The sequence below is a fragment of the Python bivittatus genome, unplaced genomic scaffold (assembly GCF_059951505.1).
Source record: "Python bivittatus isolate LINGU-HERP-01145 unplaced genomic scaffold, Pbiv_v1 ctg000410_np1212, whole genome shotgun sequence".
In the NCBI taxonomy this organism is placed as follows: domain Eukaryota; kingdom Metazoa; phylum Chordata; class Lepidosauria; order Squamata; family Pythonidae; genus Python; species Python bivittatus.
Window position 1 is genome coordinate 9,939,112 of NW_028277067.1, and position 21,867 is coordinate 9,960,978.

Sequence of the window (21,867 nt, forward strand, 5' to 3'; positions counted from 1 at the left end):
TGGTAGGCAACATTGGGAGTTGTTGTTTAGCAGCATTTAGAAAGTTGCAGATTCCACACCCCTGATGCACCCATTCACCAAAGGCTAAATAAACAAGTGCATCAGTACACATTTGATCTGGAAGTCCCTCCCCACAATCCCAGGGACATGTAGAGATCAATTTTGTGGACACTCAGCTGAGAGGAACCACACCTGCCAAGCAATGCTGTGTTTGGAAGACACAGTGCTGTTGGACCGGGAAGGGGGTAGTGCCCTTTTAGGAGATGACGGATTTTTCTCATGGTTACCCATCCCTTGGAAGGCTGTCTCCTCTTGCCATGAACCAAGGAATCATCAGAGATGCACCTTTTGGGACTGGGTCTTCATCTCCAGACCATCACCTTCAGAGGGCTGTGGCTATAAGGAAGAAAAAAAATAGGCAGGCTAGTACTCAGACATCCTGATTAAAATAACTCCCAAAAAAATTAGAGAGTCCATGTGGGGTAGTGATAAAAGTATTTCAGCTATTTGAGGGGGCAGAATTCTATTTTCTTATCAGATGCCATCTGTGTTTCTTAATCGCAACTACTTTTCTGGAAACAAATGCTTCCTTATTCCACAAATTTCAGCCTTTTTTCATGAATCATACCTGGCCCACAACTCAGGATTTTTAAACTGTCCCTGCCATATTTTGTGTGTCCCAGGTGCAATTCTAAAAATCCTAGACAAAAACTGGAATACAGATATTTTAAAAATCCTCTTTTGCAAATCATGGTGCAAAAATCTGAAGGTGACAGGTTTCCTTTGGTTTCAAAGCACAATCTGATGCAGGCTTACTGAGAAATTAATCCCATGCTCATCTGAACTCTCATGCTTCAGGATACCGGGTTACCTTCCTTTTCAGGATCTGCTGGGAAAGGAACAATCACTGAACAAAAGGAACCAGAATCAAGGAAAAAGTATTTTCCAGCTTTCGACATTTGTTTTGCTGTGTAGCCATGTCTGTGAGGATTTATCCAGGGTATTAGCCACAATCAAGCTCTCCTCTTTGGCCAACAACCCACTGACTGAAAAGGATACCGCTAAACCTTACCCCTATCTTGCTAAGTCTGCCTTAGCTCTGTCTTACATTGCAGTTCCCTCTAAAAGTTCTCAGCTTCCTAATTTCCAAAGTCCTAGAAACAAGGCTGCCGTTTCATCATCCAAATCCTTAGGGACTGGATAATCTCACCTTCAACTTCCCCATATATGTAAAAACTGAATGCACCTTGCTCTCACTCTCATTCTCTCATACATGCACACGCTCCAAAAACTGACAAATCCCCCCTCTTGAGCCTTGTTTCTACTTTCATTCTTCTCCTCCAGCCCTACCCAAAGCGTAAATGGTAAACAGCACCGTATGCACTAATGTATTTTTTCCCTCTTGCAAAGCTTGTTGAGAATGCAAAATGTAGATTCTTCTCTTTTTCTCTTCCTGCTGCAAAATTTAGCATATAAATGTAAGATTTTTTCCCAATGGTGGATAGACAAAAATTAACATTTAAAAAAAGAGAAAGAAGCCACACTGGTATTGCTACGCAAATGGATGTCCAGCTGGCTCCTCTTAAACAAACCTGAACCCCATTTCTACACCTTGCTCTTTGACCAGTCTCACCTGTTGCAGCAGCTATTCAGTTACACCCTTTATGCATCAATCCTCCCTTGGCAAACAGGTTCTCAGTTTGTCACCTGCTCTTATGTGTATTTACCCAGATGTAAGCTACCCTGAATTCAATTGGAACAGCCACGCATAACACTGCAACCTTAAAGTCTCCTGTCCCTCTCTGTTTCCTGCTGAACCCAGAAGCAATGGGGGGAAAGGGGATATATCTAGCCTAGGTTCATGTTTTTCTGAAGGTCAGCTGGGTTCCCTGAAGTAGATAAGGGAATCTTACCAAGGGAGGCATCGGATGCATTCACGCATAGCAGTAAATTATGGTTCCCATTATGGAAGTAAGCCTCAGGCAAACCTCATGGGCGACCTCCTCATATATCCTGAGACATGACACAAGGAGATAGCAGACCTCTTCACTGTTTAACCACAGTAGAGCAGTATGTTTGGACATGCTGCAATTAGCCTGTCCACATTTTAAGGACAACCGATAGCAAACATTGGTTTATTCAGCTAGTTTGCATCAATGAACCACATTGGGCTCAGATGAAATAATGATGGACCATGTTTGAATGAAAACAAAACTGAAAGCTACTAATCTTTCTATGGGCCTACGATGGATGGGGAATATTGAACCCTAAAGCTTGCTTGGATACAAATGATCTTTTTTATGTAAGCTGCTGAGAGTCTTTTTTGATTGTGGCAGCATAGAGTTATTTAAATAAATCACTGCTTTTCTTTATGGCCAGCCAGATTCCTCCCTGACTTTTCCTCTGCCAAACCATATTTTTTTTTAAACCATTTTGCTTGTAGTTAGAAATCCAGGCTGCATGTGTAGCTACCTCATGTTTTTGATGGTTGCACAAAGGTCCTATCCATAAAATAAACAAATTTGCAAGCATTAACCCATGTTTCAATTACCATATCATGACTCTGAAACATTTATGGCAAAAAAAATACAGACAAGATTGCTTTCTGTCATGTCCAGAAGTTAAAATCCTAGGTTCCTAAAACACTTTCAAAGAGTAGAAGCAGAATTTCTGTCAATGGACCCTTTCCATGCTTCTAAAACTCTCTTGCTCAGAACTGTATTTTTCAAATTATTTTGAACAAGAAGCATGACAAAAAATCCATCCCTAGTTGTGGCCTATGTACAACCTTTGGGCCTGGATTGACTAATGGGGATTTCTAAGGAGCAATTTATGAGATTAAGTATGCATTTCTGAGTGGCTAGTTACACTATTTGGGTTCATACATCATGTTCATATTATAGTTGTACCAATTTGGAACTAGCACAGAATGAGCAGTGAGATTTTGTGGTTACCAACTCATCCATAATTTTTGTTGTTCAGTCATTAAGTCGTGTCTGACTCTTCGTGACCCCATGAACCATATTGCGCCAGGCCTTCCTGTCCTTCACTGAACTCAAATATTAAATTTTAAAGGTTAAAAAAATGACAGAAACTTAAAAGATCATCAAATCTTTCTAGTGTAGTGTAGCAGTATAGTGCAGAGCCAGTCTGGTGCAGTAGTTAAGGTGATGGCCTAGAAACCAGGAGATTGTGAGTTCCAGGCCTCCCTTAGGCATGAAAGCTGGCTGGGTGACTTTGGGCCAGTCACACTCTCTCAGCCCAACCCACCTCACAGGGTTGTTGTTGTGGGGAAAATTGGAGGCAGGAGTATTAGGTATGTTCACCACCTTGAGTTACATATAAAAAAGATGGGACAAAAATGTAATAATAATAAACCTTACAACAGCACCAAAATCTTGTTTAACACACGAGAGAGAGACACACACATATGCATACAGGTACGTACACAATACTATATCTCAGAACTCTTGGAGGTTCACAAAAATCATAAAATACAACAGCAAAATGTTTAGAATAAAGTTAAAATTAAATTAAAATCCCCTAACACAACCTTGACAACGTCACAATTCACCCCAAAACTCTTGGGAATAAGACAGTTTTAACTAGCTTCTTGAATGCTATTAACGATAGAGCCAATCATGCCTCCAAAAGGAGGCCACCACGCAAAAACAATACCTTTGTGTCTCAGCTCCCCTCACTTCCTGGAAATGCACTACTACAAGAGTTTCTCCTGGGAGAACTACCAACATCTTGGAGTGGGATTACTAACATTTCCCGAGATTTGGAGACCTTGTAAGATTTTGAACATTTTAATTCCTTTTCTAATGATTGTTTTTGTGCATGATCAGGCAATGACCTGGAAAGATAATTAAGCAAAAGCTTTGCATGTGGGAGCTCAATCACTGTCAGTTGTAAACCATGGTTTATGGCTTTGTGTGACATGTGAATTTAGCCACTGTGCCTTATTCAGTGAACCACAGTAAAACAAAACATAGTTTAGCTCAGTGTATGAACCTAGTTATACTGTTATTTGCACAGCAGGCTCACATCAAAACCAGTTTGGCATGCAAATTGTGTTTCCTAGACTGAATGAGTTGAGATGGATGCAATATTAGGGAACATGTTTCTTCCTGCCCTTACTGACTAATGCAGCTAACTATAATTATTCATTGTTGTCACTTACTCTGTTTCTCTTTCTCCTTCTGTCATTATATCATACTTCATCCAAAACTTTCAATGTTCCTCAAAGTAAAAAAATAAAAACACACACAGTAAAGACACAGCAATAATCTGAATTTGAACAAACACATCAAGCCTTGTTGATATAAATTAACTCTGTTTGTAAATATGTTGCAGTGATTTGCATAATTACATCTGCATGAAGAGAAAATAAGAGTGTCATGTTTTGCACAAAATCTGCAAGTTTTTCCCATGCAAAAGAACAATTCCAGACTTGGAGTAAGTATTTGCTTAGGAGCTATCATCATAAGAGTAGGAATTGTTTATGATGTCCTTAACTTATACTTCTGTGGCCAGTCTCTAACAACTCAGTAAGCTAGCTGCTGAGAAGAGACAATAGAAGAGGGCTTTCACTCTCCTAGCCATACTTCTGAATTTCCCAAAGACATCTGGTTGACCACCATAATGCAGAATCCTGAACTAGATGTGCTCCTTGCATGATTTAGCTAGACCGTTCTTATGTTCTTATAGTTTACTGAATTGTGGAGTCCTTGGGGTTCTCTGAGCTTGGTTCTTTTCTTGCAAACATTTCATTACCCAGCTAGGTAATGTTTGCAAGAAAAGAGCTAAGCTCAGGACTCCACGGTTCAACCATGAGCTACACATATTCACCCCTATTCGTTTACTGAATACGATTGGCTTACAAACAACAATGGCTGTGTTTGTTCAACACCTAACCTTTAGTTGATTAATCCTGGCAGCTGTGATCAGCTCATCTGCCTGAAGACTTACCTAGAAAGAGTGGACAGGTCTAGAAAACCGCATGTCATTTAAAACTCCTCCCAGTTTCTAGAACACTTGAGACAGCTTTACTCTGGGGCATGATGGGAGTTTTGGAATGACAGATGGCTTTTCAGACCTAGCCACTGCCATCAATAAATAAGCTATGATCAATGGTTAAGGATAAGTTAGCACCATCATCTTAATCCCATCCACTACTTCCCAACTATCACCTGGAATGGACCCTATGTGAATTCAGAAACAGTAGCTGTTTCTGGTCCATATTAACCAGAATTTGAAACAAAAAAATCTTGCCACATTCTAACTGGAAAGAAACAAATGCATGAAAAGTGGTTTTCTAATCACTGATCCCAGAGGATTTGAACTATTTTAGAAATTTGTACAGCCACCCAATTCTACAGCAACTCTGGGTGGCATACAGTGAAAACAATCATATAATACATTTTAAAAAAAATGACATGCTGGAAGAAAAACCACAATTAAAAGACAAACTTGCAGGAGTTGCCACCCACTCTAACCCAAGGCCTGGGAAAAAGCCAGGATTTCAGAGCTCTTTTGTACACAACCAGAATGAAAGCCAGACGTGTATCGGGGGTGGGGGGGGGATGGTGTTCCAGAGGGCAGGTGCTATGGCAGGGAAGGCATATTTCTTAGGCCCCATCAGGCAGCACTGCTTGATGGATGGGATCTGGAGCATGCCAATTCTGTCCAATCATACAGGCTGGGCAGAAGCCACAGAAGACAGATGGTCTTTTAGATACCAGGCCCTATGCCATGAAGGTCTTTATAGTTAATAATCAGCACTCTGAATTGCACCCAGAAGGCTACTGGTGACCAGTGCAGCTCACGGAGCGAAAGCATTACATAGGTCTGATGAAATACACCCATACTTGTCTATGCTGCTGCATTCTGGACAAGCCGCAGCTTCCAAGTGGTTTCCAAGGGCAGTCCCATGTAGACTGTGTTGCAATGATCCATGTATGAAGTCACCAAAGCATGTGTAACTGTCTGAAGGGCCTGACAGTCCAGGAAGGGCACAACTGGTGCACAAGATAGATTTGTGTGAAGGCCTTCTTAACCACAGCTGCTACCTGCTTCTCAAGCAGGAGTTGTGGGTCCAAGAAGAGCCTTAAATTGTGTACCAGTCCTAAGGATACCATTCAGGACTAAAGATGGAACATCCCTTGCCCTGAGTATATACAGCAAACTTAAAGTGAACTACAACCAAAGAAATCAGAAGTGAACTCAAAAATTTTGCCTAAAGAAAAACTAAAAATCCTTGAACGCCAGAGCTTGCAGAAAGAAATCATCACTACAAAAAGTTTGACTGGAACAGAAAGCTTTTTACACACCTTCTTCTAGAAGGATCTAATAGAAAACCTGGTTGAGCAGAGTTAATCCAAGATCTGAAGGCATTTTACTAAGAAGACAAAACCAACTTGTCCTTCCATTTTCATGTGTGTTAAAGCCAGTTTATTTTATGCATGGGTCCTTGCAAGATTTAAGCACTCATGACATGGGCCAGAAAAATTTTCATCATGCAATGGACCTAAACATGTACCCATGTTTGTTTACTTATTTATGGAATTTACAGGCCACCCCAATCTGCCACAACTTTGGGCAGCTTACAGAGTACAGCATTAAAAAAACAATGATTGCAAACAAAGAATTGTATCACCAAAAAGAAGCCCAGAAAAAAAAAAACGACCTTTCAAAAAGAACCAAAACATCACACAAGGGATCCACCACCTGCTCTGACCCAGGGCCTGGGAGTAGAGCCAGATTTTAAGGGCTTGGTATATTGAGTACTTATGGCACAACATTTGATTCTGATCACTGATCATCTATTTAAGCAGAATTCGCTGAATGTGAGTGTCTGTCTAGAACAGATTTAGAGTCTTGCCATAATTTAATCCAAGCACCTGTGCAAGAACAACCCTCTTGAGAAGACTGCCACTTTTAAAAACTTCCAAGCTGCTGACGTTCTGTCAATTCAAAATACACTGAGTCACCTGTCTTGGGAGTTAAAAATAGGTTTTGGCTTATCATACACTAGACTTGTGTTGTTTAAAAAATGTGTGTGGATGCAACAAAACAACATGTTTCTACATAACAGTGGATATGATTTGCTGTACAAAACCAGCCTCACTCTTTACTTCTTTAATGCATTCCATATTTCTTTCAATGAGCTCTGGACAAAGTGTACAGTTTTACTCCCTGGCTTCCTTCCCTCTAATTTATTCTATAACTCCATAATGTAGGTTAGAGTAAAAGATAATTATTGGCTTTGTTGCTAAGTAGGAAATTAAAGCTGGATCTCTTCAATACTAGCTTGGAACTTTAACCACAACACTGTGTTTTGTAATGCAAGGTCTGACAGTCAAAAAGCCTTAAAAGTTACAGTTTAGATTTAGAACCAGAGGGAACCCCACAGTGTGCAAACAAACAAAACCAGATTGATTGATTTATTCACAGAAAGAAAGAGTCAGGGTTTGCTTAGGAAAGGAAAAAAAAATTATAGATCCCTTGCTAGTTTTGCTAGGAAAGCCTTTTGCCAAATACAGTACATAGCCTCCATCCCTCACCCCTATCACAGCATTCATCCGGTTTGTCTGGAAGGATGGCTCCAAGCATATTTGGTCAGGTTCTGCCTTTAGTGAAGCTTAACAGTATTGTTCTATGGATTTAATTCTATAAGGTAGAGGAAGTTGCTGAGGGCAACCATCCTGCCTGGCAGAGATGGCCTTTGCTCAGAGAGTGCAGGAAATGCATTGTTAAGTGGATGAAAGATAAGACCTTGTTGGAGCTGGCAGGTGTTCAGGGGCAAAGCAATACTCAGGTACATTCCAAATAAGTGAAATCAGAAATACTATCAAGTGTTATGAAACAAGCAGATTATAACTGTCTGATTATATTTTCAGGCTGTAATGCTATGTGGGAAAGACCTTGGGAGAATGGGCCAAGAAACACTGCCTAGGGAACAATCAGATAAGAGACAGCATAGCCCGCAGTTGGATAATGGGTGGGGCAAGAGGCTCAGAAGGGACCCTCCCTCATTTCTTGGGCTGTATAGGAGACAGCAGGATAATTGTACTTTCAGACTTGCAAGATTCTGTTAATGTAATTTTACAATAAAGTAGAATTAGCTCATCTGGTCTTGATTCCTGTTTGGTCTACCTAGTAAGGCTGACATCAATCTTGAAAGTCTGAAAGTACAATTCTCCCACCATCTCCTATACAACCCAAGAAACTAGGGAGGGTCTCTTCTGAGCCTCTTGCCCCACCCACTATCCAGCTGAGGGTTTGCTGTCTCTTTCCCTAGATCGTTCCCTATTCTTGGCCCATTCTCCCAAGGTCTTTCCCACATACTATTACACAGGCTGAAGACATTAACTCACCCAACCTATGCAGTTTCCCTCCTTGAGATACAATTGTCTTCTGGTTGCCACCTTTCTTTCCTAGCCTGGGCACTCTCCTGATGGTATGGACTTCCACTCCCAGAATTCTCAGCAACAGCCTAGCTGGTTAGAGAATCCTAGGAGTTAAACTCCATAAATCCTCAGGGTGCTTAATCTGGCTGGGAATTCCAGGTATTGTAGTCATAACATATCTGAAAGGCACCACACTGGAGAAGAATGATATTTATAAACATGGAATAATATAATCAGCCATCCAGTACTCTCTGCTAATATAAGCAGACCCATTCTACTGCTCACAAGGAGTAGTATATTGAATAATCTCCAATCAAATTATCTTCCAGGGCTGTAGTGGGTCAGCTGTTGTAAAAATAGCTTGCTGTGTCAGCTGAAGCACACTTGGGCAGCAGTAGATAACCTGGAGCGCACTCACACCAGTAAGCCCACTTGGTTCTCTTCAGGCTTCCTGCCCCAACATTTTAAAGTTTAGTGTTGTTATGCTACAAAATAAAGCACCAGCCTCCAGCATTATATTTATTCCCAGCAATGCTGTTGGACATCACAAAGGCCCTACCATCCATGCTTAAGTGCCTTGAATGGTTGAGAACTACCTACTTTGCCTTCTATTCTATGACTATTTCGTGACTGGCCATCTCCATTAAAGTAGCCAGTTTGACAATGTGTCCCTCATATGCTCTCAAAATTCCAAATGTGTCCTTAGCCCAAAAAGGTTGCTGACCCTTGCACTGAAGGCAACACTCCAAAGTTTCAACAAGTGGGTGAGACTAGAGTGAAACTAAGGAAGGGAAAAATTACCTTGTAATTATTATTATAGAATAATGGGGCAACATCCTTGGCTCTTAAACTAAGGATAGCTGCTGTTTAGACATTTGAGTACTGTAACTCTTGGCATTTCTTAAATGCAGATCTATAACATTATTTAATTTAAGTGCAGATACACTGTGGCCATAACTAATAAGGTAGACAAAACATGCAGAGCATGGCTTCCGGAATTCTTTCCAACCTCCTTACCAGCAGTGGCTATATACTTGTCTATATGTGTCTTTTGTTCCGGGTAGAGAGACTAGAAGGAAAAAAGGACTGGGATTTAGAAAGCCATAGTCATCAACATTCCAATATGCTGCCCAATTATCTCTCCCATAGGGATGCATTTTGGATTTTTTCTCCACCTCCCCACATTTGACCCAGCCCATTTTCAAACTTAACCTTTCTTTTACCAACTGCTCCAAGCATACCAAATTTGGCCCCATTCCATTCAGTTTTCAGAGAGTTATCCTGCTGATAGACAGATTTCCCAGACTCCTATAGATAATTTCTTTCCAACATTCCATTGGATTGGAATAAAAAATGACCTTCCCTGATTTCCAAAGTAAAACAGTGACAGAGACTATGACGATAGAATCAGATTTACTTTTGGTAACCTGGGAAAATAAAAACATTTTCATTTCTTTAAATTACTATCATGTAACAGATGCAGAGACATAATATCCTATGAAGCTCTTCCCAGAAGTCCTGAGGTTTCAGATCTAGATTCTGGTTCTATGCTGCAAAAATGGACAGTGACATTTTAGGTTCTATCAACCTAAAGCATGGCAACCAGGCTCTGGGACTGAAGTACAGTTGCTGTATTTGGTAACTGGCAAGTCTCCACTGAGAATAACAGCACAGTCAGTTCTAAGTGTCAGTGTTCTGGAAAGACATAAGATAATATTGGACAGAATTCAGAAAGAAGGTACAGGCAATAAAAGGCATTGAAATAGCGAAGTGCACAAGAAAACCTGAAGCATGAACTGGGTCTACTTAGCCTATGTAAAGTTCAGCATGAAGATATGATTTATCTAAGTAAGTGTATAAATCTGTGATGGCTAGATAATATATCAGTCCTTTCCTTCTATCTATTTAATTAATTACACAGGTATAAAACATTTCAGTCCAAAGGCTACAATAAACCTTGCCCTCCAAGAAGTGAGTGGGGCCAAAAGAAGAAGTAAGTGCAGTAACCCAAAATCAGACTGATTCTATTAAATGTTAATTTTAATTAAATTTAAATTAAGCCAATTAAATACAATTGTTATTACTCCCTGTGTGTTTAATATGCTTAAGCCTTCTGTCATATTAAAAACTAAAATTCAGTGACAATATTTGGATATGATCTAGATACAGTGCCCAAAGCTTGAGAGGCGGGTGAACTGCATGAGACCCTGTTTGTCCTTGACTGGCAAATAGTTTAAACAAATATTTGGTCTCTATGAGTGTGATGGATTCCACACAGAAAAAAATGAAAAACCTTTTACCTGTGACCACCACGAACGTTCTATCAGTGGAACTGGATTTGCAGCAGCCCATTCACATGCATCTGAATCACTACTGCAAGATGCAGTCTTGGAGCGTGTGGATGAACCATCCCAAATATGCAGTGCTTTGGCATGCACGTAAGTTTCAAAATACAGTTTCTCTGGGGGAAAGATGCCTGGATAAGAGCCCTATCTCCCTCTCATCCTAGTCATAGGTAGCTGAATCTTCCTAGAGAAATTAGGGCCGCATATCCAGGCTGCAAAATCCCAGAGAATCAGCAGATAGCTGCCAACAGAAACTCTTTGCTGCCGTCTAGTGATTGTCCTGATTTTCTGCAGCCCAGATATGGCAGCCCTAGATAACCTAGGGACTTAAATCAGGGATTACCTATACAGCATAGCTCCGTGTTCAGCTATAGTTCTCTTACCACCTTTCCTTGAAGCTGTCACAGTAATCCTCTCCTTCATCCCCCACAGTCTTCTCAGTGCCACCAAACCACGACTGTATATGTCACACAGAAAAACTCAAATGACCCTTTCATCTTTCTTCACATCTCCCACCCCAAACCCACATCCTCTTTTATGCAACATGGCAAAATTCCACCATTTATCTATCTCTGACTCAGAAGATTGAGCTCATTCTCATCATCCCTATAGGGCAAAATCCTTCAGATAACATTTCACTTATCTTAAAGAGAGATCAGAATCTCCAGCCTTTCTTATTGTATATTAAGAGTCAAAATCCACCATTTCCCATACATCGGCCATCTCATTTATCCCTCCTAGAAGGCAAATTAAATATTTCTTCCACAGATCTCCCTTTTAAGAGGGCCAAAATCCTTCCATAGGCTTAACTGTCAACAATTCTCTACAGCACTTTTTTTTGCTAGAAAAGAGATACCATCTGAGTAACTCAAAACTCAGACTGCCCCTACAACGCCATGTCACAATGCTCAGATCCATGCCGTATTTTCTAAAATCTGTATCTGTTCACCAAAGAAAAAAGAAGTAACTGCTATCGAGTTTTCCTTAGAACCTCCATCAACTTTTTGCTTTGGGGACAACATTCCCTAAATCTTCTTTGTACAGTGACCTGCGATTCCAGGACAGACTTGATAGGGTCGACCGCAATTCGATTTCCACAGCCGCACCCCAGTGCTCCGCTTCGTTCGTCTCTGCCAGGTTAACACACCCACCCAGGTAAAAGCAGCAGGCAGACCCCTTCATTCCCGATCTCTCCAACGGCGGGGCAAACCCGCCACGACGCCTCCGCTCCCGCCTCCACCCTTTCCGAGGCAAGGTACAGACAAACACACTTCACCCCGTGCAGAAAGCAGGAAGAGGGGAAGGCAGACTTTTTCTCTCTTACCGGCACGCGGCTGCGAGGCTCGCCTTGTAGGCGCTTCCTTTTGCGCTTCTTGCAGCAACGGACGGTTAATGCCGCCGCAAACCGGAACCAGGAAGCAGCTGTCGAGCAAATCCAAAAGAAACCCGCCTCTGTCGGTTCCTCTCACTGGCCAACTCTAGTTAATTCGCCTTTTCTGCTCTTCGCTCGCCTCTGCCACCGGGCGTCTTGGAGGACTGGCTCATCAAGAATCCTGGGGAAAAAATCCTTCGTGCTAGGAGAGAGAGAGGGGGGAAAAAAAAAATCGGAGACAGCCTCGTGGCTTCATGGAAATATATACGGTCCAAAATGGGATGTTGGAAGACGCTTTTCTTGCGATCAGCCAGAACTTCGTAATCAGAGTGCAGGATCCCGATTTCTCCAGAACTCTGCGCCAAGCAAAGCGGTGCTCGAAAGCTTGCAAGCCGCTTAGTGGTAGTGACATTTTGATATTAGAAGATGTAATTTGGTATCTTCCTAAACCATGAGGTTTTCGTCCCTGGTTGTTTGCAACATCAGGGCTTTTCGTTTACAGTATTTACCAGAAAATTTCTACAAAATTGCTCCTGAAAAGTATAACGGAGAAACAAAACCCGTTCAACAAAATTAGCAATTAGGCTTGGAGATCATTTATACACGGAGAAGTCAAATGTGTATCTTGAAGAACTGACAATCACTTTATTCTTTTTTTTTCCTTTTAGTCATTCTTGTATGTGGGAGTATATGAGAAATGCTTTATGCCTCTGACGAAGCAGATTGTTTCTTTAAAAATTACGTAAGGATTTCATCATCTTTAAGGGTCCATGCCAATTCGACAAATATGGATACCTTAGAAACTGTTACAAAGAATGGTTATAATATTGGCATTATCCAGCCAAATTTTCTATGCAGAACTTAAACTGAAACGTACTCACAAGCTACTTTTATGTAAGACAATGAAGATTTGCCAGACCATATTCAGTTTATTTCTATTAAAATGTATCAGCCACTGGCCAATCTCAATTATTCTGATAGTGAATCTAGTTCATCTGCCAGTCTCATACAACTGGAACTAGACAGTGCTCCATTTCCTTCTAGATTAGATGTTGATAGTGCAATTGGCATACCACATTCACAACATTTTACAAGGGCACCAAACAGCATCGTTTTTCATTTATAATCCCAGTTTCCTGTTGTATCATTTTTTTCCAGAAAAAAAAACATTAATATAAAATGAAGTCACAATACACAGTATTTCAGCTGGCAACACTAAGAACCAACTGTTCCTTGATCAAGGAACCAACCAAGTTCCTTGATTTCTTCATTAATCAACATTAAGCCAGATTTTCCCAGCTGAGATACAAAGGGAGGCTAGTTTAAAGGAAGCTAAGCTCCAGCAGCAGAGTTGGCGGAAGTGCTAGGCCATAATTCTCATATCCGATTTCAGTAACTATATTTTTATAAAGCTATGAAATGATTGCCCAGCCATTGGAAATTCAATAGCCTATACGGCAAATCTTTCAATTCCTTTCAACCCAATGGAATACTGGAAAGAAATTATGTAAAGGGGGGAGGGGAAGGGTACCATCTGCCAGATAACTTTAGAATAACAATTATTACTATTATTTAAACTTGTATGCCGCCCAACTCTCAACAACTCTGGGCAGCTCACAACAATCAAACAAAGAAATTACAATAAAAAAGTAAAACATAAAAATAAAAGATGTTTTTATTTTTAAAACAATATTTTTATTTTATATAATTAATTATAAATCAAAATAAATTATTAAATTCATTTTTACTGAAAAATAGAAGAGAAGCCAATTTTTCCAGAGGGAGAAACCAGCGAAACAAAGATCTCAAAGAGCTGAATCCAGCTAAAAGCTGCAGAGAGAAAAGATCCGCAACTGTTCCAATCTAAGCCAAAAATATTGGCTCAGAATGTGGCTGCTCTAATCTGAGCCACCCTCCCAGCTCTCTCCTGGTCATGTAACCCATAGCAGAGCTATTTTTAAGGGGTTGGAAAGAATTCCAAAAGCCATGCCTTCCTTCGCTCATCTTATTATGCAACCGGAGGACAAAATATAAGAACTGACTGTTCTAATCTACAGAAGTGGTTGCAACAGGATCATAAGTAGACGTGGAAACCCTGTCAACATCCAAAAGCTATTGAACTCACTACATATTTCACTGTTAGCCAAGATAACTAGGAACTATAGTTCAACAATACCAAGTGCACCCTAGCTGCCCTAACTGAATAAGTGATACCCTTTTATTTCCATTTTCTATTTCATCTACGTAGCGATAAAGCATCAGTACTTTATTGTTTTTTGCTAAACTGAGCCTGGGTTCACAAATCATATTAAAATAAGATGTACTTTGCTTATTTGTGAACCAAGCTATTATGGCTTATGGTTTATCATGTTGTACAAAACCAGCCAGTTGTCATTTATTCAGAAAACAGAGCTTAGCATGGTGGGTCATCCAGCTCAATAATTACTGTCATAGGGAGGCTTTGTACCATATCGTGAATTGTAATATTTTGGATATCTCTTCCAGTTTCCTGAGGCAACATGCTATTACAGCAGAACAGAATATTTTAAATTATGCAGCTTGATCTCACAGAGAATATTTCACTTAGATAATTTTAAAAACATTTTTTAAAACAAGCATATTTATTTTCCTAGTCAAAACCTGAATAATTATGTACGCTTAATTTAAACACATTGCCATAGAACTACTTTGGGTCTGCATTTCTGTAGAATTTTAATCAAATAAGACATTTATCCCATGTAAGCCTTTAAAAGGTGGAAAGTAATTAATGCATATTTGCTGATCGTACATGCAGTGCCTTTATTTATCCTGAGTAATTTCCATCCAAACACATTTTGTACTATAACAAAAGATTATGTATCTTCTACCCATGTTTCTTTTTATTCCCCTTCATATATTCAAGCTGCCCATATAAAAAAGGCTGTCTCATTCAGCAAACTATTTCAACCTGGTATATTTTGCTAACTCTAACTGCACTGTACAGTTTAATTTATTTTGACAGTTAGAATCCCCCATCCTGATAACTGAACTCTGAAAGTGATATAAAAACTACCTATCTCTCACCAAAACTCATTGTCAAGACTGCAATTTCTATTCATTTCTCATACCACAAGTGGAAAAAGCATCTGTCCTTTCAAGAATAGCTGGTTGGTATCACAGAATAAATAAATTTATAATTCATGTAAGGCCCTTAAAAAAACTGGTAAAAATTATGGACTTTTAGATGCCAGAGTAAACTGTTGTTACCATATCTCACATTTTTTCAGTATTATTTCATCTTGGATCTGCTGTCAGCTTGTTTTTATTTTGTTAATTCAATTCTTATATCCTTACTTGGTCAAACTACTTAAATCTATTTTGATACACTGTGATATATAAACACTCCAAGATAAATACATAAGTTTCTGTTACAGATTGTTTCTTGCCCAACCTAAGGCAGAAAATTATGCAAGTGTTCATATTAATAAAAATATTCATTTTATTTGGATTGCACTTCTACACATATTTGATTTAGATAACACCACCTATGATCCTTCACATACAGCTAAATTTTACAAATATTTAATATAATTCCTTAGATCCTAAACTTTAGGAAGCTGTACCACAGCAAAAAAATATTAGGTTAAATTTAACACTTAATTTCTTTAGTTCCCAGCCTATTCAATCTGTTGTGATGTGCTAACAGACCTTCATTTGGTCACTTAATCTTTTGGGCTGCTTCCATACTTGGTGATATATACATTTCAGTATATATTTGAATCAATTATTGACTTGACATCCATATGGCAATTGTTCCTGACCTAGTCCTACAGTATTTTTTCTCCATGTAATCTTATTAATACCCAGAATTTTATCAATCACACTAACCCCTCCCACCAACTCATGGACATACAACAAAGTAAACATGGCAATTTTACACTAAAGAATCAAGGGGCTTCCAATTTAGCTGATGTTCCCATCTGCTTTTCTTCAACTTTTTCACTTTCCTGTTGAACATACTGGTCCAGCAAGGAACTGAGATGAGCAGGACCACGCTGCAGAAGTCTGCTAGTGTGGGAAGTCATGAGTGACAACACACCTGCAGTTTCCCCCTGGGCAGTCACTATGGATGGCAGTTTAGCATAATTTACAAAGCCTTGTTTGCTTAGGATGACATTGTCGATGCAAGCTCCTGAAAAAAATTAAATAAAACATTCAAGTTAGGTTGGAAATCTATTTTAAAAAATTACAAGAAAATTGCAGAATTTGATTTTTATATTTTATTTCCAGACATGCAGAGTTATAAAGACAGACCAAGGTGGTGGCTGAATGTGTTAAACATATGTCCAGAAAAAAACAGAATGCTCAGAAGGCTTTTACCTAGAAGATAGTCTAGAAATACATTAAACAAATAAAATTGCAGACACAATCACATTTGCCTAAGATAGGCACCTTGATTTTTTAGATCAAGTTTCAATTTGCACTTGCAAGAATTAACTACCCAGCACTATGTACATCCACATACTCAGTAAGTCTTTTATTTATTTCCACACTAAGCTTCCACATGGTTCTTAAGGCGCTTCCCACCCAGCAGTTCAAGGCCATTTCTTTAGTTTTAGTAGTAGAAAGGCATCATAGGGCACTGTTTTCAAACTGGAGTACTTGAAAGGGTTCCACAGGACTAAGGGAACAACAGCAACAACAAAAACCCTCTTCACAAGAGACTAAAGGGAAAAAATTCTTAGTCCCTCGCATGCAGCTTTCCCTTAGAGACTAAGGGGAGAAAAAAGGCTTAGTCCCTCGTGGAGAGCTTTTTTCCCCTCTTTTAGTCACTAAGGTGCAGCGGAAAAGGTGGGGTTTCTCAATTGACATTTAGAAGCTCCATCCTTCTTGATCAGGGGTTCTGGGTATTTTTTTTTTTAAACAAGCAGCTTCTGCTACCTGTGTTAAAAAAACCCTGTCCTATGGCTTTACAGCATGGTGTGAGCCATGTCTTCTCAGGTACTCCAACTGCACTTAGCTAATCTGCCTCTTCTACAGCTTGTTTCCCAGTGATCTAACTCCCTCATACATTAGCTTTCTCTACCTTGGATATCTCCAGATATGTGGGTTGTAAATTCCTGAATTCCCAACCATTGGTGAGAACTCTGGGAGTTAAAGTGCACAAACATGGGAAATGTCTAGGTTGGGGAAGGCTGCTTACCCCATCCCACTACACATAGCTAATCTTTTTGATAATAAAAGTTTTAAGACCTCTCAGTAAAAAATGAACCACCAACAGTTGCTTCAGTATCTCAGACTTTAAGGATATAGTCACTGACATGATACAGAGATATCATCCCTTACCTAGCATGTTAATCTGTGGCACACGCTTCAGGATTCGTAGTGTTTCCTGGGCCCTTGTTTCCATACTGACAAGTAGAAGGTTGCGTTCCACGAAGAGAGGGAGGAGATTCTTATATTTAGATTCCAAAAGAAATGGTGTTATGACCTGGAAAGGTGGAGATAAAAAAAAACCTACTAAGTGCCAAGGATTATATCAATGTGGTCCTTACATAGAAAAAATAGCACTGATTGCAGAGGTTACAGCAGAATGGGGAAGGGAGCCATATTTCCCCCTATAGAGCCCAAAGTAAGTTTTCCTATTATAGTGAAGGATCCTGCCTTGTGGAGGGGATTGGGGGAGCGCTGAAGGAAGAAAGAAGAAACAAGCAAAGATCCTCTTCCTATAGGAACAATCTCATAATGGTATTGCCAAGCTATAGCAAAACTCTAGTTTTCATCCACAGAAGTAGGTGATGCTGAAACTATAACCCTTCTCTCTGCATCTGAACTTTCAAATGGCAGATAGGATTTCTGAGCTGAGGTCTTATAACTCTACCAATGAAAACATACTAACTTCAAGAGAAGGAAAAACCCAGCTGAGATAGGGGAAGGCACCAAGAACAACAGAGCAACAAGAGTTGAGGGATAAAATTGTATCACTACATTCTACAATCTGACTGTGCTGGCCATTGATCAGTTACATTATTATTTGATATGTGGCTGACTACATATTAGCTAAAGAAGAGCATAAGTTCCCTTGGGACATTTTTTCTATAGAAACTTTCTTTTTTTCATTAAAAATTCCTTGGATGATCCTTCTGAGAAGGCAAAATATTTTTTTCTGGGCAAGCAGAATTTTTATTTAAGTCTAAGCACAAATTTTATTTTTATAAGTTATACAGAGCAGAAGAAAAAAAAAAACCCTTTAGTACACACTACTATTACACCATTATATTTCTGAAAGGACTGTAAACACAAAACTGTACCTTACTAGGAAAAAATTTGACCTGGATATTATACTTTCGCAGCTGATGCCTCAACATTATCATGTCATTTCCAGGAATATAATTGTACTGGCACACAACAATCATTTTATTCTCAAGGAACGTTTGTTTCACTTGACGCAGTAACAGTCTTTCATAGCCAGTCTCCTAAATGGGAAAAATGTATTTGCAACCATGAGGATACAGACAAGTAAAAACTAAAAACAGATATATATTCTGTAGTTCAAAACGCCTGTGGGTTTCAGAAACAAAAATTCTGAATTATACTCCAAGGTAGTATAATCTAAATTAAAATGTTCCTCTAATTATAACAACTGCTCATACTTTTTTCAGAAGCAAATTAGAATCTTTATTAATTTATACTTAATTAGCCTTTTCTCTCTGTGATATCAATTAATTAAGTTAAACCTGTTAGCCTGCCTGGGGGCATGTTACTTTGAACTCTGTCCAAACTTAGCAAGGCACAGAAACTTGATTTAAACTTAAGATCCATTAGAATTATTGTGATTTGAAAATTAAATAGGCAACATATCCAAGAATATAGATTCTACCAATGTTTTGGAGGTGGGGGAAATTCAGACCTTGTGTTCCTGAAGTTCTTATCATGTAAGGTTAAGCCAAACAAATACAAATCAAGTTGCCAAATTCTGCAGGGATTCAGCTGTCATTCTATCACAAAGGAAGGCAGAATTTCTATCTGGATGGGGATATGACAGATTAGATTTTCCTGCTGTTGAGCAAAAACAAATTCAGTCTTATTTCCATTGCCAAAATACAAGTAAACGTGAAATATTCAGATTAGTGAACTCAGTTTTACAACATTAGTAGAACTTAGCTGTAGCACAAAGCACTGTTATAGCCATATAATTATTCAAAAGTGGGCTATTTTTGGTGAGTCATCAGCACAAGATAGCTCTAACAATGCAATTTATATGCCAATAGTATATACTTCACTGTTTAGCTATTTCTATCATTCATCTCTGACCCACAATTCTGCTTATATCTTAAACTATAAAGCCATATATGGCAAGGTATAATTTATATAAATGAAACACTCCATAAAACAAATTGAATAAACAATGAGAAAGCCAAGTGATCAAGTCAACTAATTCTCATCTGAGTCAAGCAAATGCTTTCCTGAACATAATAAGAAAGATGACTAAGATCTAAAAGGCTGCACAGAAAATCTTCCCTGAACAGGATTTTCTTGAGAAAGACATCGTTACAGAAAAGCTTCTAAGGATCTAGGATGTAGAAAATATCTAAATTCAAACAATTGAGTGGAATAGTCACAGCTGGTTTCTGATTTTAAAGACTGTGGTGGAGCATAACCAAGGATGCGAAGGGAAATTCTTTATGGCTTTACAGCTGAAGAGCAGCACAGATTAACTACAATCAGGAAAACAGCATAGCATCAGACACCTGTGTCCATATTAGGCTAATGTGGCTATCCATTACAGAACAGAAATTATATGAACCCTTCCTGGCAACACTATGAAGGCAAAGTATAAAAAGCTGTTTAAGAATTTTAACCACAAATCGGCCTCTACATTATTCCAACCATCCCAGAATAGAAGAATACTATTACTTCCTCAGGAAGAATAACGTGGGGCTTCATACAGGTCTCTGAAATCAGAGGTTTTGGTGGGATGTACTCAGTCACTGCCATCAGCTTTTGCCTCATAATGTGCATCGGTTTCCAGTGGCGTGTGACAGATTTGGAGCCATGGCGGATAAGCTGCAGGGTGGGCAGCCAGCCTAGAGCAATAGAAAAACAGGAGAATCAGACTATAGTACAAATCCCAAATGTTGGGCATTTGTGGGCTCTCATATGGCCACCATTTCCAAGATAACAATTCCACAGAGGATCAGAGGATCCTAGTATTACAAAAAACTAAACATCCAGTAATGTCCAGATCAATTTATATAAATAAGCCAGTGTAGTGTAATATGAGCAGATAGTAAAGATTAAGCAATATTTACAGAGCACATAATTCCACATGGAATTATGTTCCAACCTGAAACAAAAAAATAAACTTCAAAACAAACAAACAGATAAAAACCTTTACAGGCGTAACATAATGTAATATTATGATGCATTTGTACAATGGCTGGTGTGGGTCTTCCGGGCTGTGTGGCCGTGTTCCGGAAGTTTTGTTTCCTAACGTTTCGCCAGCACCTGTGACCGGCATCTTCAGAGTGCAGGAGCACAGACAGGAGCAGTTCTCTCTGTGCCCGGAGAACTGCTCCTGTCTGTGCTCCTGCACTCTGAAGATGCCGGTCACAGGTGCTGGCGAAACGTTAGGAAACAAAACTTCCGGAACACGGCCACACAGCCCGGAAGACCCACACCAGCCATCGTATGCTGGCCGTGAAAGCCTTTGACAATACATGCATTTGTACACTTATGCTATCACAGCACTCAGCATCAGAATTGGAAAGTACAAAAAGAATGTTTGGTTTTGAGATATGATTTTGTATTGTTTTCATGCAAAGAGTATAAAACATTTAAGCAAGAAGACTTGATTAATTAGGAGGGCTTCCAAACAATCAGAGATGTCCCATGCTCATTTACAAGATTAGAAGCAACAGGAATTCCCAACCACAGGAAAAACCTTTTTTTACCATAAAGCCATCAAGAAAACCCTTGAAAATCATATCTCCTCATACTGATGCTTTCTGTGAGGTGTTTAGGCTGCACCTTACTACTGAGTAAGTCTCACTGGTATTAAATTTTGGAATAATTAATGGTGCTGGTTACAGTTCGCCTATAAAATCCAGCTTAAAGATAAATCCAGATTTGGCTTCTGTTATCCTGAAGTATCCTCAACAAGGGAACCTTTCAAGAATGATTTAGAAAAACAGTAGAACAACAAGCATCATATTGCTATTAAATAAATCCGTTATGATTCTAGATTTAACATAAAGTGGAGGGCAAAGTAACATTGCTTGAGTCTCACTTTTCCAAAGGACTCCATGCAATACTCCGGATTACAGGAGAGAGGCCGCTGTCAAAAGCTCCTTCATACCTCATTCCCTCTGCTTTTCAGAGGTACGAATGGTTGAATAATCTAGCAGTCTAAATGGTGTCAGCCCTAAACTTACAGCCAGCTAGGATTTTCGCGAGGTGGGCGAAAGATGGGAAAAAGAAAGAACGATGCAGTCTGAATTTCAACAGGGAGAGCTGTGGTGGTAGCCGCTACATCTCAACGACACAGAAGAACGTCACCGCATGCAGGATAAAGTGATTCACAAGCCACAAAAACAGGAGGCGGAAAAGCCCTCCTATATTTCATTTCCCTTACCAGTTTTACAGACCCTTTTACCCCAACCACCAACAGCGGCCATTTCCAAAAGGCGTGGAGGCCAGAAAAGAGCATCATGGGAGTGCAGATTTAAAGAGGAAGGAGCCCTTTTCTCTCCGCCCT

General features: G+C 39.5%; 2 protein-coding genes across 12 annotated transcripts in view; both read right to left on the minus strand.

Moving 5' to 3' along the window:
* Positions 1-12,235, minus strand: part of OSBPL7 (oxysterol binding protein like 7) — a 45,520-nt gene extending 33,285 nt beyond the window's left edge. For 4 of the 11 annotated variants that reach the window (XM_025163512.2, XM_015887244.3, XM_015887247.3 and 1 more), the window contains exons 1-2: positions 12,084-12,190; positions 193-396 (exon numbers count right to left, since the gene is read on the minus strand). In XM_025163512.2, coding sequence (XP_025019280.1) covers positions 193-291 — 99 coding nt within the window. In that variant the 5' untranslated portion in view covers positions 292-396; positions 12,084-12,190. Of the gene's footprint in view, positions 1-192; positions 397-816; positions 1,667-4,186; positions 4,246-12,083 lie in introns of those variants that run through there. The other 7 variants (XM_025163520.2, XM_025163496.2, XR_003084181.2 and 4 more) reach the window with 7 other exon arrangements.
* Positions 12,236-13,790: 1,555 nt separating this feature from the next.
* Positions 13,791-21,808, minus strand: MRPL10 (mitochondrial ribosomal protein L10). Its single transcript, XM_007420149.3, is given in 6 exon segments — positions 13,791-16,099; positions 16,102-16,302; positions 17,457-17,601; positions 18,422-18,586; positions 20,028-20,197; positions 21,745-21,808. Coding segments are annotated over 6 exon segments (750 nt in total). The 5' UTR covers positions 21,788-21,808; the 3' UTR covers positions 13,791-16,073.
* Between the last annotated feature and the right edge of the window lie 59 nt (positions 21,809-21,867).